We start from the raw sequence: 18,491 nt of genomic DNA on the forward strand, positions 1-18,491 counted from the left end.
AGCTGGTCTGAGAGGGGGAAAGCTTTCTTGGAAGAAAGACATTTATGTTGAGATCTGGGTAGGCCAAGGGGAGCGGCGCCTGCAAGGTGCTGGGGTAGGAAAAGGCACCCCGTGTTGCAGACTTGAAGAAAACCCAGCGGGGCAGGCCTGCAGGCTCAGTGAGCATCTTCAGAAACTGAACTGGGTGTGAAGGCGAGCTGCCAGTGGACAGAAGCAAGAGCAGACAAGGACTTATGATCTTTCCATGCCAGGTGCCTCACAGAGGCAGAATGGAAAACTGACCCTGCTGCTTCTAGCTGTGTAAGGGAATGTTTAACAGGAGGACTCCTACGTGCTGTTTCTCACAAGTCCTTTGTTTCTTTTTAAGCAGAACAGCACGCTGCTCCCAGGAACTGAGGTCATTGTGTGAGACAGGCTTGAGTCTCCTTTAGTAAACATTCTCTTTACGACAAAACTGCTTAGTCTTGATCCCCTTTCTTGAGATATGGATTGTCTCCTGACCTTGTGACCATTAATCCCTTGTTCCCTTGGTAACAGCTGCTGTACATTTGGTTTTCTGATCTTTATCATTGGCGAAAGAAACTTCTTGTACCACAGCCTTTATATACTCACAGAGAAATCATTAAAGCACCTTTGCTCCATCAGAGCTTGGGTGCCCGTGTCTTTCTTTCTCTCTATCCTCAGCTGATTCTCTGGAGTGCAGAGACCCATCTTGCTCACTCTCCTGCCTGGGCTTCTAAGACTCTCTCGAGAAGGCGCCCTGTGCCTCCGTGAGAGACGCAAGTCCTGTGTCAAGGACTTTATTGGTTCTCTGCGTAAACCAGGGAATAGCCGCCTCTTTCTCTCTCTCACTTTCTTATCGTCACCTCCGGACCACCAGGTCCCGGTCCATTAAAGGACCCCAACATAGCTGTGTGCCTGGTGGTAGTTGCTTAACCTCTCTGTGCCTCAGTTTTCTCAACCACAAAGTTGAGATAATTTGTGTCTGAGGTTAATGCTGGCCTCTCTCCAGATGACCAGTGACCCCTGCTACCACAGGACCTTTCTACAGCAGACGCACCCCAGCCCCAGGTAACTGCACCCCAGCCCCAGGTAACAGAGCCCAGTCAATACTGGAGCCTGGAGAGTGGTCAGAAAACCAAGCCCCATTAGCGAATTACTGCTAACATCATACAGTCACCTCTAGCAAATGATTCCAATCTCCTGGGCAAAGGAAGAATGAGGAGCACCAGAACAGAATCCTCTGAGGTGTGTGCATAGATCCAGACACAAAGGGCAGTTTTCTTTTTTTTTCATGTAAGTTATTTTAATCACAAGCAAGCACAGCTCCCGAGAGGCCAAGCCTTGGCATGTGCCTGAGTTTCACAGAAGCTTATCGTATGCGAAACTGCACTGTATCCCAGACAGGCCAACTGTATCTGCCACCCTTCTCACCTTCTCACTGATGACAGTCACAGTAGCATCGGCCACGTTCATGTTCACTGACGGCCACTCCTCCTTGCTAGAGGAGGTCATAAGACTTTCTATGGCATTGTTCAGGGTATCCATTCCTGTGGATGGAAGGGATAATTGAAAAAGGCCCTAAAGCTATTCCTGACTCTCAAATATGGATCCAAATCACCCAGTAGCAGCTATGCCCAGACATTTTTTTTGTAGCCCCAGACGTTTCATTTGAGCATTTCACGGCTCAAAAGAAAAGAAATGCAAGCGTTTTCAATAGAAAAAAGGGTCATGAGAACTTCCAGAGATGTAGTGTGTGATGTCCTGTCTAACCAGACTGTCTCTCCCAAGATTCCCAGCTCCAAGTGTAGAAACATTACTCAAATGCTGCTACCTTTTTTCTAAGTAAGGAACCTTGAAAAGGCGGGAGGGGGTGGGGGGGTCTAACAGAAGCCAGCCTCTGCCAGATTACCCTGATCATCTTTTATTGTGCCTTGTTACTTGAGTAAGGCCAAGTTTAGATGGCCCCTGGATATGAAGAGTATGTGTTGCTCAATGGGGCCCTCTGGCTGAGTGTTCCCACAGCTATTTTTGGTGGGTGGTGTAACAACTTCATTGCGATCTAATTCACATACCATACAATTTACTCATGTAAAGTACAAACTTCAGTGGTGTCTAATATATTCAGAATTGTGCAACCATCACCATAGTTTTAGAACATTTTTATCATTCCCTAAAAGAAACCCCACACCTTTCAGGAGTCACCCTTCATTGCCTCCAGCCTTCTAGTCCTATCTTTAGAGATCTGCCTGCTCTGGACACATTTCATATAAATGGAATTATAAAGGGTACAGTCTTTTATAATTGGCTTCTTTCATTTAGCATGATGTCTTCAAGGTTCAGCCATGCTGCAACAAGTCTAATACTTCATTCCTTTTTATTGCCAAATAATCACCACTGTATAAAAGTGGTTTTTATTCATTCTTCAGCTGATGGACATCTGGGCTGTTTCTACTTTTTGACTATTATGAATGATGCTGCTGTGAACACTCCTGTACGAGGCATTTCATGTGGACAGATGTTTTCATTTCACTTGGTTCTATGTCCAGGAGTAAAAACTGCTGGGTCAACTGATACTACTACATTTAACTTCTGAGGAGTTGCCAGACTGATTTCTAGGGCAGCCACGCCATTCTACATTCACCCCAGCAGTACGTGAGGGTCCTGATTTCTCCATAGCCTTTGTTATCCAGAAAAAGGTGACATCTCCCAGATTCCTTCCAGCTTGGTATGGCTAAGCAACTGAATCCCACCTATGAAATGCAGCTGACTGCTGATGCTGGGTGTACTTCTGGGACACACCTTGATGGGAAAGCATGAGGGCTCCCTCGGCCCCCGTCCCTGCCCAGCACTTGACAAGGACTGAAGCAGATGCCCCAGCCTGAGACAGATGCTCTGATTCAGAAGCACGGGGCCCTTCCACAGCCCTGGCTTATGCATCTCTGAACTGCTGGGTGAATGAGAAATCAGGTCCTCTTCATTCAAGTCCCTATATTCTGGGACCATGAGTCGAAGGAGTTTAGTCTGTCCTGTTCTTTTGTTATAATTTTATTTTGCTCTGCAGCATGTGGGATCTTCCTGGACCAGGGATCAAACCTGTGTCTCCAGCACTGGCAGGTGAATTCTTTACCACTGAGCCACCAGGAAAGCCCTGTGCTGCTCTTTTGACCAGGACTGTTGTGTGCTCTAGCTGGGGACGGTGTGAGAGTCTGGTTCAAGACAAGGCAAAGGAGTGAAACAGCAGACGCCACCCTCATGGGAGGGTGAACACCAAACACTTGCCAGGTGGAAAGACAGTGAAGGTTTCACATACCGACCGGTCTGTCCACTGGTAGCATGCCCAAATACTGCACGTGGAACTTCTGGACCAGCTCAGTCTTTGGTGTTGGAAAATCTACTACAGGGAAGAAAACAACACATCTTTCTCAAAGGTTCCCATATACACGTAACATCCTGCGTTTCTAGAGGTGACTGTGACAATCATTCTGTAAGAACAGCCGCTTCTTCTGCCAGACACTGGGGCCGTCAATCAAAATCCCCTCCAACTTTCATGGATACATGTGTGTGTGTGGCTGGGTCGCTTTGCTGTGCACCGGAAACGTTCACAACACTGTCAATCGGCTAAATACAATAGAAAGTAAAGAGCTTGAAAGAACCCCAGTCACCTTTCATTTCTAGGTAGGCAAGCATTTGAAAGAAGGAGCTGGAATCTATGTGTTAAGCTGTGACGGTCTCTTGGAAGTGTGCTAAGTAGCAGCTTCAGGTGTTTGGTTTATTAGGGGAGGTTGATGCCCGGAGGAAATTTAATTACAAAGGGGTGCAATCAGAGACAGGAAAAATGACTAAACAGAGCTCCCCAAAATATCAACCCACAGACTTTTAAACTAGCTGGTCCTTACCCCAGGCTGTACATGAGTTACAAAGCCACTAAAAGTAATTGTCTTTAATTTTTTCCAACAACAAAACTCATCCTGATTCTTAGTACCTAACCCTGTTGACACAAAGTCAGCTCTAAGCCACACTCAAGGCCCCGAGTGCAGGCTCGGCCTGGGTCTGGTGGGTCCAGCGTGGTTCTGAGGGACACTCGACATGTCTAAGACCCTGTGTTTGGTGACTCAGACGTGGAGTGCCAGCACCAAGGCGGTGGGGCGCGGACGTACCTTGCAGGGGGACGTCGAGGTTCCCGTGGGTCCTTTCCTGTAAGGAGCTGCAGGCCAGGGCCTTGGCATTCTTCCGTTCGGCCATAATCTGATGAAGAGAAAACGTAGCTTTGGCTCGTGGTTAGGGACCCCGTGTCCTCAGCTGTTCCAGGCAGTGGAGTGTCTGCTTCATTTTCAAGTTAAACCGGCTTTAGTCTACTGCCGGACCCCCAACCCCATCTCCGAGCTGCACACTTTGAGAACTGTGCCCTTTTCTCTGGGGGGAAAAGTGAGTGACGGTACCTCAGAGGAAATGACATTCTCCTGATTGTTCAGAATGTATGCCTCTTCCATTTCTAACGTAACAACACCCACAATAACCCTGGCCTTTTGTAGACCTCCGGGCCCACAGCTGTCGGTGGAACACAGAGCAAGTGGTAACCCCCCGCTGCTGGCACGTGGCCACTTCTGGACTTATTAGACCAACCGGACTGTGGGAGGGACCACGGCCATGCTCCCTTTGTAGGTGAAGCACCACTTAGAGCAACAGCCGACATCAGAAAGGGTATGAACTACACTGGTAGGACTGGCGGTCGGCGTGCTTCGCCCAGAGCTTGACCTGAACGTGTCAGCTCCTGTCCTTCCACACCCCTTTCCTTGCTCAGCAGTGAGGGAAAAAAAGAGGGTTGAACTCCTCTGCCCTGACCCACCTTACCTTGGAACAGATTTCGTGGAGACTTGTGGCAATGGCTTTTGCTGGTGTGTCACATCGAAATACATGACATTTCAAAATTCTTGTATCTTTGTCTCTTGCTACATAAGCAAAATCTCTGTGCAAACAAAGTTTATCAGTCCATTAGAATGAGGAACCTTTACAATACACATTCTAGTTATGTTAACTGAGCTAGGAGCCAGCGTGTCACAGGTAAACAGAGTATGCAGTGGTTAAAAAACATAAATAAATGTCAACAGCCACCTCAAATAGAGGAACAGTTGTGTGGATGTGAGGAATTCATTTCTGACCAAAATAACTACAATGTTCCCCAGACTCTGTCTGTTGAGCTTCTGGAATCTTAATGAACAGCACATAATGAAAACTGAACTTTATGGGAACCTGCTATCTAGTAACAACAAATGTCATGGTTATAAATATTATGATCACAAAACAGAACACAGGCTTGAGAGGAGCATGAATCTGTACGTGCGATACTGCGACACACACCATGATGTAGCAGAAGCAAAACAGGCTCTGACGTGTAAACACGTGCCCAGAGACTGGATCCGACCCACGGCTGCAGAGCAGGCTGAGCAGTCACGGGGACACGGAAGGACGCCACAGACCGAAGTCCCGTCAGAGGCAATCGATTCTGCTAATCACGCCTTTCACTCAAGGGCTTGGGGTGGCCGCGGCAGCATCACCCCAAAACTGTCAGCTCAGACTCTGCGGTGAGCCTGCAGCTGGCCCTGGATTTCAGCATCTCCTTTACTGATGGAAAGGACAGTGCCTGTGACCTGACCTGGCTTCAAAGAACCACGCCACACAATTACATTTCTCACTATTACTGAGGACAGCAGTTAAAAAGATCAGAGGTTTATGAAAAATAAACGCTCATATTTCCCCATCTGGCAATGGATCACAATGATTTCCTGGCAGGTGCTGCCAAGCTTGGATCCCTGTTTGTAGGCATAACCACAGATGAATTTATTAATCACTTCTCAGTGTAAGAGCTGGTGATGTTCTTGCAGACTAGGACAGATTTTCCCCAACAACGATTTGGCTTCTTTGGGAAGGAACAGGAATCTATCTGCTGAAGGCAACTGGCCACTGTGAAGGCCTGGCCAGAAAAGCCTGTCTCATTGCCTTGCTGTGCCCCAGGCCACCTTGCAGTGGCTCCTGGCCACCCACAGGCACTTGAATCTCCACCTGTGCACACTTGCCCACGCACCTGCTCTGCTCCATCTTCCCATGTCCTCACCTTCCATCGCAGTTGGTACCCTCCATACTACAACCAGGGCCCGTCCTGACTCCCGCCCCGCCATTCCTAGCCCCGCACTCCGTACCCAACCCCTGCATTCAGCCTATTTTCCTCCTGACAGAGTCTTGAATCCACCCCTTCATTGCCAGCCCTGCCAGCGCTCAGGATTTCTAGGCAGGTCTCGCCTCCCTGCCTTTGCTCACACTGTCTCCAGGCTCTGGCCACAGCTGAAGACCCAGTTGAAGCTGGGTAAGCACCCTGTCCAGTGCTGGCGTGCTCCTTGCATACACAACACCCACCACTGAGTACCACGAGTGTCTGCTTGTGAGTTCTGTCTTCCCCACACCTCCTTTGAAGCTCTGTGAAGATGATTTTGTGCCTTGCTGCTGCTGCTGCTAAGTCACTTCAGTCGTGTCCGACTCTGTGTGAGCCCATAGACGGCAGCCCACCAGGCTCCCCCATCCCTGGGATTCTCCAGGCAGGAACACTGGAGTGGGTTGCCATTTCCTTTTCCAATGCATGAAAGTGAAGTGAAAATGAAGTCGCTCAGTCGTGTCCGACTCTTAGTGACCCCATGGACTGCAGCCCACCAGGCTCCTCCGTCCATGGGATTTTCCAGGCAAGAGTACTGGAGTGGGGTGCCATTGCCTTCTCCTTTTGTGCCTTATTCACCCTCAATACCCAGTCTCTGGGCCTGGCTTTAATTGGTACTGAGTGCCCCCCCCCTCAAGCACAGGGCAAGCAGCATGTACCCTATTATCCACTGAGAAAGTTGGCCTGTGGTCAGAGGTATGAATGGCTGCTCTGATAGTGGGCTGAGGGTGGGTCTGGGTGAGAAGCTGGGCCCAGACTTTGGGGGTAAGCACAGCCTTGCTGAAACTCCAATACTTTGGCCTCCTGATGCAAAGAATTGACTCACTGGAAAAGATCCTAATGCTGGGAAAGACTGAAGGCAGGAGGAGAAGGGGATGACAAGGGATGAGATGGCTGGATGGCATCACCACCCTGATTGACACGAGTCTGAGTAGGCTCCGGGAGTTGGTGATGGACAGGGAAGCCTGGCGTGCTGCAGTCCATGGGGCCGCACACGACTGAGCGACTGAACCGCCAGCCTTGCTCCACACTGTGCTCGCGAGGCCTTCCCGAGTCCCAGCCCCATCGGACAGCACATGACTTGAGAGCCTTCCCGAGTCCCAGCCCCCATCGGAGAGCACATGACTGGAGAAACGGTGAGCAGGCACCACTTTTGTTGGAGACCATGCTCGAGGGAAGTCATTTCAGGCCTGCCTCCTCCTGGCGACTTCTCTTTTCTGGACAGTTCCTAAAGTGATAACACGCAGAGTCTCGCCACACACTGCTCTTCTTCTTCGAAATTCCACTTTCAGTCAGCATTTTTCTGATGCTAAGTCTTTGAAGTTCTTGTGGTCACCCATGGAAAGTCCAAAAAATTTTGTCTGGATTTCTGGAGTTCCAAAGTTTGTCCCACCAACTCTTCCAGCATCCTTAGTCCAGCTAAGCAGCTCTCCCCTCTGCCCCTGAAAGCTGGGTCTCCGTGTCCACTCACAGCACCTCCCCCTGCCCAGCCAGGTGTGCGCTGACCATCCGGCACACTCTGCAGCTCACTACACCATCTACTCCGCGTGGCCCAGTGCGAAAGCCCTCTGGCCCTCTGGGCCCCAGCACCTTGCTTGTGTCTGAATGCTGAAAGGATCTGCGTTCTGGACCACAAAGGATTACAGCTCGTTGTACCCCACCTTTAGTAGAGACCTCACCAGCATCTGTCCTCTGAGAGAGGAAGGGACAGCCAGAGGGCAACGGGTCAGAACCCAGGCACCCCAACTTCTAATCCCACTCCTGATTCCACCGAGCTATACAGGCTTGGACATGAGGTCAAAAAAAGATGGAATTCTCCAGGGCTCCTTTCCGGCTCTGATAATCTATGATGTAAGCATCCAAGATCCATCCTGCTCTCTGTGACTGCTGGCTGGCCTACAAGTGTAATAAGGCCACCATCAGGGAGGGCCAAGCAGGCCCTGATCGATAAGCAATGGATCACTCCCATCACGCTTCAGATGCAACCCCATAGGGGTAATTTTTAAAAATTATTATTATTAATCTTCATCTTCTTCTGGCTCAGGAGAAAGTGATTAAGGTCTAAGTCGACCATCTGATCCACATTTTCCCAAACAGGCAGCTTAGCAGCGCAGGCTCTGTTTGGGGCATTCTGATACTTCTTTTTTTTTTTTTTTAAAACAGCTTTGTTTTTTCCTGTTCCCTCCTAGGTACCAGGCTAATAGATCAGGGGGGCAGAAATCTGTTGGTAATTTAACCTCCCAAGAGAAAACAAGTTCCCTCGTCTCTTCCCTGTGGAGGGGGGTCAGGAGATTTGCTTGTCTCTATTTAATTGCCATGAAACATATCCCAAATCACTCTAAAGGAGCAAAAAGTCCCAAGAATGAGGATTTGTAAGAATTCACTTTCAGGCCTGGAGCACAGACAAGTCGAACAACTTCCTTCTTGTGAGAGAAATATATGGCTGAGCTAATCTCATCATTATTCAGAATGAAATCCAAATACCTATTAACTGGTGGTTGTAAAATCCTGCCTTTTCAGCACCTGATTTCTGAAAATGGCTGCAGCTATAGACAAAATAACGACCCTCCCAAGACATTCCTGTCCTAACTCCCAGAGTCTGTGAATAGGTGACCTTACAAAGAGGACTCTGCAGGTGGGACTGAGTGAAGGATTCTGAGTTGAGGCTGTGACCCTGGATTATCTTACAGGGGAAAGAGGAAGCACTCGCCTTACAAAGGGACTTATCAATAAAAGAACAGGCGCAAGGGCTACAAGCCAAGGCAGGCAGGCAGCCTCTAAAGACTGGAAAAGTGGGAAGGCTTCTCTAGTGGGAACACTGCCCTGCTGACACCATGATTTTTCGCCTCTAAGACCAGATTTCTGATCTCCAGAACTATAAGAGAATAAATCTGTGTGACTTTAAGCCACTAAGTTTGTGGTAATTTATTATAGCAGCAATATAAAACTAATACACTTGCCAGTAGGCTTCACATTCTAACCAAATTACGATATGGTATAAGAACTTACATTTAAAAGTAATATTCAATTCACTTCCACAAACACCTTCTGAGCCACTACGACACACCAGAGATGCCAACACAAACAGACAAGGTGCCAGCCTAGGCAGCCAGCTGTTCAATGACAGAGAAGCTCAGTGAGATCTAAGCTGCTTCTCTAAGTACCAGGAACTCCCCAGGGTGAGAGGGCAGCGATGGTTCAAGGAACACTCAGAGGAGCTTGAGCAAAGGCACAGAGGTAAGCAAGCCCACAGAGGGTTTGGAAGAACTCCTAGTCCTAGGCATGAGCCCTGGCACTGTGGTGAGGGTCCATGGCTGCAGGGAGGTTGCACCATGTCCTGGCAGGAATCTGGCTCTTACTCTGAGCCATCAAGTCTGTCATATGACACATGACCCCCTCTGACATGTGTTTTAAAAAGTTGCTTCTGGTAGAACAAAGTGGGTCAAGGGAAGGTGGAGGAGACAGATGGGTAAGAGGTATCAGACGGATGTCTGCAGGACTCATGGGTGTGGGAGATGAGAGGCAGAATCCGGAATAGCTCTGGAGTCCCTGCTGGGAAAACTAAGCACCCTCACACTGGGGATGGGAGAGGGAAGGATCTGTTGAAGGAGGCTGGTGAGCTCCAGGTTGGACAAGATGTGTGAGGTGTTTGCGGGCCCACTGATCAGGTGGACACTCAGTCCCTGAGCTGAGGCCAGGTCTGGAGCTGGGCGGGTGGAGTGGGGGGTGCGGGCAGAGTGGGGGGTGCGGGCAGCTGAAGACAGAGAAGCAGATGAAAGGGTAGGGAGCGAGAAAACACAAAACAAGGCCTGGATCTCAGGAGGAAAGGCATTTGAAGGCCTATCTGAGGCCAAGGGCCCAATGAAAGGATGAAGAAAGACTTCTGGGAAGGAGGAAAGCCCAGGACAGGCTGGCTCCAAAGACACAAAGGAAGGGGCTTCAGAAGAACCCAGGACCACAGAGGCTGAACAGCAGGAGACAGGCCACTCAGTCTCAGTGCCACGGAGGTCTGGGGTGACCTCGGCCTCTCGGGCCATCCCCTGGAGAACGGTGTCTGGGTCCCAGCTTCAGAGTGAAGCAGTTGAGAGACCACAGTGCATTGCCTTTCCTTCTCCCTTCTTAAACTTCTCACTCTGGGGCTCCTCAAATATACATTAAAGCAGAGAGGACAGTCAATGACGTACACCCAGTTTCACGCTGACTAAGACATGGCCTAACTCAGCCTTTCAGACTTTTTTTCTGATCAGTGCTATGATCCTAAAAGTCCTTATGCCCATATGTAACAGCACCTTAACATTTTCTAGAGCTTCTCCTGTATCCTGCTGCTGCTGCTAAGTCGCTTCAGTCGTGTCTGACTGTGCGACCCCAGAGACGGCAGCCCACCAGGCTTCCCGTCTCTGGGATTCTCCAGGCAAGAATACTAGAGTGGGTTGCCATTTCCTTCTCCAATGCATGAAAGTGAAAAGTGAAAGTGAAGTCACTCAGTCGTGTCTGACCCTCAGCGACCCCATGGACTGCAGCCTACCAGGCTCCTCCGTCCATGGGATTTTCCAGGCAAGAGTACTGGAGTGGGTGCCATTGCTTTCTCCGCCTGTATCCTGAGGGGACAAGAAATTGCTTTAATTACCAGCCTCCATGGCTACAGTATTTCTATCAATCAGCCCAGCACCACGGATGGGGATGGGGAGGGAAGAGCACCCGGAGCTGGTGGCTGTCACCCAGCTGAACAGGGCCCGCAGGGGCTGTGACACTGTGAGGGTGCGGTCAGCCTGCTGTAGCACCCTGCAGGAGCTGCTTCTTCCCCTGAGGGCCTTCACTGTCTCTCCTGTCCCCGACTTTGCGTCTCAGAGCCACCAGCAGCACTGGTGTTCACAGCCCCGAGAGTGTTGCATCTCAGAGCTGAGACAGGCTCGGATGGACTTCTATGTCCCTCTGCTCCCTGCCCCACCCCTGGGTCATGCCTCCTCCAGGGCCTTGGCATGGTCACCAATAAAGCCACAAATCTGTCTCAGATGACCCCCGAGGTCCAGTCAGAACAGGCTCCTGTCTTTTCTGACACATTCTCCAAGATGCCCGTCTATCCGAGACACTGTGTGTGACACTGAGCAGCCAGCACCACTTCTGTTCTTTGCTGCAGCTTTCTCCTAGAGCGAGGAAACGTCTGCTAGAGAGGAGCTAGTCCCCTCTGGAGTTTCACCTCACCCATTTCCTGCAGTCAGGGGATCACTGCATTTCCTCCATCAACCAGGAAGTGGAAGGTTCACAGCTGTGTCTCCCCCTTAAACTGTAGCAGAAGGGCGTACCAGAAATCAGCTAGTTTCACCGTTAGTTGGAAACCCTTGTGATTCCAGCTCTTTTTGTTCCTATTCTTTTGCTCTTCTCCCCAGTAATTACTCCCCCAGCGGACCAGCGGTAAGTTCTGTCAGGGAAAAATGTCAGTGCTAAGACATCTTACACAACAGCCTCAAATTTCTTAATGGCAAAGGGAAAAGACAAAAGAGTGCTTTTATTGTTCTCAGCTGACAGCATTTTAATCGCCCTGCAGGGGCTTAATCCATCTGTATAGAATGGATGAATCAATGATTCTTTATTCAAATGGGTTCCATTAAAAAGCTGCCAAGACAGAACTGCTCACTCTTTCCCTAAATCCCTCCCCTTGCAACTCTTCCATAAATGAAAACTTGCTTGTGATCTTATCCCTCTTCAAAAGGAATTTAAGAGGCATCTACAGACCTCTTCTGTGTATTCTTGCCACCTCTTCTTACTATCTTCTGCTTCTGTTAGGTCCATACCATTTCTGTCCTTTATTGAGCCCATCTTTGCATGAAATGTTCCCTTGGTATCTCTAATTTTCTTGAAGAGATCTCTAGTCTTTCCCATTCTGTTGTTTTCCTTTATTTCTTTGCACTGATCGCTGAGGAAGGCTTTCTTATCTTTTCTTGCTATTCTTTGGAACGCTGCATTCAGATGCTTATATCTTTCCTTTTCTCCTTTGCTTTTCGCTTCTCTTCATTTCACAGCTATTTGTAAGGTCTCCCCAGACAGCCATTTTGCTTTTTTTGCATTTCTTTTCCATGGGGATGGTCTTGATCTCTGTCTCCTGTACAATGTCACAAACCTCCGTCCATAGTTCATCAGGCACTCTATCTATCAGATCTAGCCCCTTAAATCTATTTCTCACTTCCACTGTATAATTGGATATTGTATAAGAGATTTGATTTAGGTCATACCTGAATGGTCTAGTGGTTTTCCCTACTTTCTTCAATTTAAGTCTGAATTTAAGTCATGATCTGAGCCATAGTCAGCTCCCGGTCTTGTTTTTGCTGACTGTATAGAGCTTCTCCATCTTTGGCTGCAAAGAATATAATCAATCTGATTTTGGACTGCAAGGAGATCCAACCAGTCCATTCTAAAGGAGATCAGTCCTGGGTGTTCTTTGGAAGGAATGATGCTAAAGCTGAAACTCCAGTACTTTGGCCACCTCATGCGAAGAGTTGACTCATTGGAAAAGACTCTGATGCTGGGAGGGATTGGGGGCAGGAGGAGAAGGGGACGACGGAGGATGAGATGGCTGGATGGCATCACCGACTCGATGGACGTGAGTCTGGGTGAACTCCGGGAGTTGGTGATGGACAGGGAGGCCTGGCGTGCTGCGATTCATGGGGTGGCAAAGAGTTGGACACGACTGAGCGACTGAACTGACAGACCTCGTAGTGGTTACCCAGGCTAACGTTTCTTCCCTCCTTCTATAGCAAGCCAGACGGGTGGTACTTAGAAGGTATCAGTGGTATAAAACCTTCGTTAACAGATCAGGAGGAGCTCCACTACTGGGACACTCCCACAAACCAACACATTTTCTCTTAATGATGAATGAAAACTTGCCTCCCCACAACGTGTGCCTATGGGACTGGGCTCTGCTTTCTGGAACTGCCCTAGTCCCACACACGACAGCCCAGATGTGTGTGGCAGTAGCTCATACTTTCTTTTCTGTTAGATTCCCTGCCATTCAGTCTCTCACTAAATCTTTTCTGTTAGCGCTCCTGACGAAGTCTCCACAATTTAGTAAAGTCTTTTATGTAAAGTCTTTTTAGTAAAGTCTTTTATGTTTGCTCAGGTCAAATACACGTTATGTCTGACACACGCTGGCACATGGAGGAAACTGATTAACATTTGTTGTTATTATACATGAGGAAAAAGTAGTAAAAAGAAAAAAAAAGGTCCACTTTGAAATACTGTCTCCTACTGTCTCCTTATCCACAAAGGACATTTTAATAAATCTTTGCAGAGGTACGAATATAATAACACTTAATGAAATGTTCCCAAGACCCTTTCCTCCCAGGTTATCTTTCTGTGGAGGTGATAAGCGAACAGAGTTGTTACCACTGCAGAGGACAGGTCCCACCTGCAGACAAGGAGAAAAGAGCAGCAAGGAGATTTGGTCCAAACATTCCAAATCCAGCCCTTTATGATAAGGGGCTTTCTCTTTTCATCTCACCTGCAAAGGGCCTAAAAGGAGGAGTCCTGTTTTCAAGGCTGCCTGCTCTTCTTTGCCTAACGGCTCTTATTTTCTTATTACACTTTGAAACTATTGTTTTGGGGGCTTGGGGAAAGGAAGAGAGGGAAAGGGGATGAGAAATGCCTTCCTCCTAAATGGCTAATTAATCCAGAAGGTTACACATACATACTGGCTACATACACGTACGAGCCACTTTGATTTTTCTTATTTCACCCAGCGGCACACACACCATATGCAGGCATTACTAATTTCACAAAGCTCAGGCTCCGATTTGGTAAACTCAACTTTCTTTGCAAACTTAAGAAGATGCTCAGTTTGTAAACTCTGAAAGGGGCATTCTAGCAACTCATCACCTGCGTAAACACACCTTTTCCACAGGGAATCCTTTCTTTACCAGGTGCTTTCACGAGACAGACTGCGTACACAGCAAATCTGAAAAGCGACTACCTGCAAATAAACACTACAGGTGCAGTGGGCAAACCAGCGTTTGTAGCCTCTCTAGAATGGCCTTTGCTGTTAATATTCAGAGCAACGGGTCCCAGAGAGGAGCCCTGGATGACGTCGGATGGTAGGACCTACCAAGGCAATGGCACCCACTCCAGTACTCTTGCCTGGAAAATCCCATGGATGGAGGAGCCTGGTAGGCTGCAGTCCATGGGGTCGCACAGAGTCAGACACGACTGAGCGAGTTCACTTTCAGTTTTCACTTTCATGCATTAGAGAAGGAAATGGCAACCCACTCCAGTGCTCTTGCCTGAGAATCCCAGGGACGGGGGAGCCTGGTGGGCTGCCATCTATGGGGTCACGCAGAGTCGGACACGACTGAAGCGACTTAGCAGCAGCAGGACCTACCAAACATGTGAACACATTCTCACCATTGGCTCCCACAAGACTTAGTGGGGACTTCAGACCAGGGAGCTGGTGTCCAATCCCACGGCCCTCATCCTCCAGAAACTTCCACCACCTCAAGGGGCCAGGGCCTCCTCAGAAGGAGTGAGGAGTCAATCAAGCACCCCAAATCTCCTAAGCATGCCCTCTGGGAGACTGACCGTGGAAGTGTCACCACACAGCCTGTGCAGTCTCCCTTCCCTCGGGCCACTGAGCGAGGACTGCAGCTCATCCTAAAGGAGGAAGTGGCCCTAGGAGCTCAGCCCCTCCTCCCCTCCTCCCCTCCCCCTGAGGGAGCTCCTGGGTCAGACGCCAGCACAAAGAGCAAAGGTGCCGGCGCTGGTGTCTCTTCACTTTGCCGAGCAGCACTGACATCGTTCTTTCAACAGGAAAAATTCCCAAAGGTTCTCCTTCCATCAAAAATGGAGCTTTTATGAAGTGACAGAGCTGAGGAATCGTGGAGCTTAAAAGCCCCCAATCAGCCAACGGTCAGGCTGACATTCAGAGTACCGAAAATACACGCGTCTGAGGTACAAATACCTTTCATTTTGGAGGTGCAGCCTTTCTATCGGTATGTTCTTCTAGATGTGACGAGAGGAGAAGAATTCCATATATTTCAGCTAATAATCCAGACTGAAATTGAGTCAGTCCCTCTGGCTGTCATTCTAGAGTCAAACCTTACCAACAAAGCTCTTTGGAGAAGTCCTAACAAGCCAGTCCTAGTATTCAGATCAGATCAGATCAGATCAGTCGCTCAGTCATGTCGGACTCTTTGCGACCCCATGAACCGCAGCACGCCAGGCCTCCCTGTCCATCACCAACTCCCGGAGTTCACTCAGACTCACGTCCATCGAGTCGGTGATGCCATCCAGCCATCTCATCCTCTGTCGTCCCCTTCTCCTCCTGCCCCCAATCCCTCCCAGCATCAGAGTCTTTACGATGAGTCAACTCTTCGCATGAGGTGGCCAAATTAGTTCTTCACAAAGCACGGAAAGCCTCCTTACACAACCTGGTACCTAACCTGATATTTCTATCATGTCTTCTCCCCAGCACGCTGACTAGATTGTGCTCAGCCAGCAGTGAGAAGGACCAAGTCATGGCTCTGCCCATCACCTTCCCCAGACAGGGTCAAGCAGCAGAGGACCACGGCCCCAGAGGCACGGCCACAGTGTTTTGAACGCAGGACATGTAACAATGATGATGAGAAAAAGTTAAAACAAAGTTCCGCCTTGTAAAGACAGCGATGGCTGTGATGAAGGTGACAGGGGCATGAAGAAAGCAAATGAGCTTTGCTAGACACTGAAGACAGCACAAAGAGGGGGAGAAGAGAAAATCGGCCGGTTACCTCTCTCTGAATCCGGGAAGGCATGAGGGAACAGAGCAGAAACAACACGTTAGCATTCACACGGTACCTGCTATTTACCGCAGTCCCATTAACATCGACTCTAAGCGCTGACATCCCATCTTATTTCCCAACTTGGCTGTAATTAATAGCCTTTCGGTGCTTATTTTAGCTGAACTCCCTCACACAGCAGCGTGTATTTTGAGCCACTTTACGATGGAGCCAAAAGATGCCAGCTGAGTTTACAGAGGATCGTATCAACCGTGGGAGGTAATCAAGCCTAAAATATCACAGTGAAATACGGGAAACGGTTTGCAGAGAACAGCAGCAGAGTACTTATCTTCGTTTTCCAGCTCCACCTGCTCCCAATAAAAAACATATGGAAACAAAGACATGGCAACAGCCTTACCTGCTTTACTAGCACTTCCGACATTTTATTAATAGAGCTACAGTGTTACAATCCAGGGATTCTCCCAGGACTGCACCCGGAGAGGGGGACGAAGCAGGAGAGGCGAAGGCCGAGCAGCAGGCCAAGGGCAGAGGTGGGCCGAGGCCTGGCCAGGAAATGAGCTCAAGGGTGAGAAAACAGATTTGTACCAGGGAAGAGAGGAACGGCATGTGGAGAGAGGCCGGCAGCAGTTTGGGGTTTGGGGCTGAATGCTTTGAGTTCCACCCCTGGAGCTACTCTGAGCTTCCAGGGGGACCCTAGTGAAGCCACTTAACCTCCCGACCCAGAGTGCTCACCACCTGTCTGGTTTGGGCACAGCCAATTTGAAGGGGCCTGAGGGCAGAGCCCCAAGTCAGTCACAGGCAGGTTCACACTTGACCAAACTGAAGAGGCTGGATAACAGATAAAGAGGAGGAAAGCCAGAAACCTGTCTCCGCAGGGGCCCTGTGGCCAGGGTCATGGAACGGCCAGCGGGACCCTGAGGGGATGAGAGCTGCAATCAGAATGTGAGAGACAGCAGAGTACAATCACTGGGCAGAAACGCAGGGCTGTCCACTTGCTACTGAACAGTGACTGTGACATCTTATTCAATGGGGGAAAAGCAAACAATCCAAGTCACAGATATACGGTCTTACAGGAAAAACCACCAAAAAAGTTTGAGTGTGAATTTCAATATATGCATAGCAAAATATCTGGAACAGCTTAACATCCAAACCTCTTATCTGGCGATGGAATAACAGAGGAATGTATTTAATATAGTCATTTGAATATTATGCAATAAGAACACATAACTTTTGTAATACAAATATGTAAGTATCTGCCTCAACACTTGAGAAAAGCATTGTGATATGCATACTCTAAGGCTCAAGTAACCATGCTGCAGTGTGTGTGATCAGTCACACTCCCAGTCAATAGCAACTACCAGACTACCTTTTACTGAGTGCTGGCTCTGTGCCACCCTAGCAGCAACCTGACAAGGTAAATACTATGTTCTCAGCGATAGAAAGGGAAACAAGTTGAGAGAGAGTGGAGGGGCTTGACCAAGGTCACACAGCAGTGCCTGAAGTCAGCATTTGATTGTGGGCCTGTAGGACTCTAATTCTGGTCTCCTGGAATGCACCTAAGACATGGACCCCACGCTTCTTCACAGTCCTGCAGAACCACCTCACGGTCTGTCTCCCGAATGAACCAGCAGGTTACTATGCACAGGTGTTCAAAATGGGGCAAATGGTTTGCAACTGGGCTTTTAGGTAAACAGAGGAGCACGCCCCCGCCCACCCTCCCCCGCCACCTTGTGGCCTGTCAACTTTTGCAGGGAGAGAAGGCATTGAAAATTCCCAAGAGAAGCCCTTTAGCTAAGTAAGTGGTCAGAGCTGTGTTCAAATCCTGCTGGTTACTTACCTTCTCTTTTTCCTGGGCTCCCTCTCTGTGACCCTCAGAACCTGCTTTCTAGTCAGTGAAAAAGGGACAAGGCCCCCTCGCTCAGGGTAATCACGAGAACCCAGTTAAATGGGATGGCGTGTGCAAAGAATGTCTGCTATGTCGCAAGTGGAACAGACTGCATCGCTACGGTTATCAGATGGTGTCATGTCCCAGCTGGGTGGGGCTGGGCAGCGACTGAGACAAAACATCTTCCATGGCAGGGAGGTTGCCCGGGGGTAATTTGTGGTCTCTCCTCTGATCTGCTGGGCACCACTTACCGTAGCATGAGGTTACCTCCCGTGCTCCTCTGCACTGCCCCCATCAACGCCAATGTTTGGAGGCAACTTAGCTCATCAGCAAAGGATCCAAAGGTCTAGTTTCCAGTCCCGGTTTGAGTAAACACTCTGCAAGTCACTTAATCTGAATCCTGGGTTTTTCATCTAAGACAGACAAGGACACTGAAGAGCAAAGAGGCTAAGGGTCTTGACCCAAGGGCAAACAGTGAATAAATACCAGGGACAAGAAAATTTGAAATTTCCTAATATTCAGATTTTTAGGATTCAAATGCTTTGATTCTTACTACAAAGATGCATGGGCAGCATTTCCTGGACTAACTTTTTATTTACGCCAGGTGCTTTTGGTTCTTGATAAAAAGTTTATACCTAAG

General features: G+C 48.9%; 1 protein-coding gene across 22 annotated transcripts in view; it reads right to left on the reverse strand.

Moving 5' to 3' along the window:
- The window catches only part of APBB2 (amyloid beta precursor protein binding family B member 2), a 382,829-nt gene that overhangs the window by 6,694 nt on the left and 357,644 nt on the right, over positions 1-18,491 (reverse strand). For 17 of the 22 annotated variants that reach the window (XM_061419976.1, XM_061419963.1, XM_061419968.1 and 14 more), the window contains 4 exons: positions 4,855-4,969; positions 4,161-4,248; positions 3,314-3,397; positions 1,435-1,550 (listed from right to left, as the gene is read on the reverse strand). In XM_061419976.1, coding sequence (XP_061275960.1) covers positions 1,435-1,550; positions 3,314-3,397; positions 4,161-4,248; positions 4,855-4,969 — 403 coding nt within the window. Of the gene's footprint in view, positions 1-1,434; positions 1,551-3,313; positions 3,398-4,160; positions 4,249-4,854; positions 4,970-15,957; positions 17,626-17,803; positions 17,868-18,491 lie in introns of those variants that run through there. The other 5 variants (XM_061419979.1, XM_061419972.1, XM_061419985.1 and 2 more) reach the window with 4 other exon arrangements.

This window comes from Bos javanicus, chromosome 6, assembly GCF_032452875.1.
Source record: "Bos javanicus breed banteng chromosome 6, ARS-OSU_banteng_1.0, whole genome shotgun sequence".
Classification (NCBI taxonomy): Eukaryota; Metazoa; Chordata; class Mammalia; order Artiodactyla; family Bovidae; genus Bos; species Bos javanicus.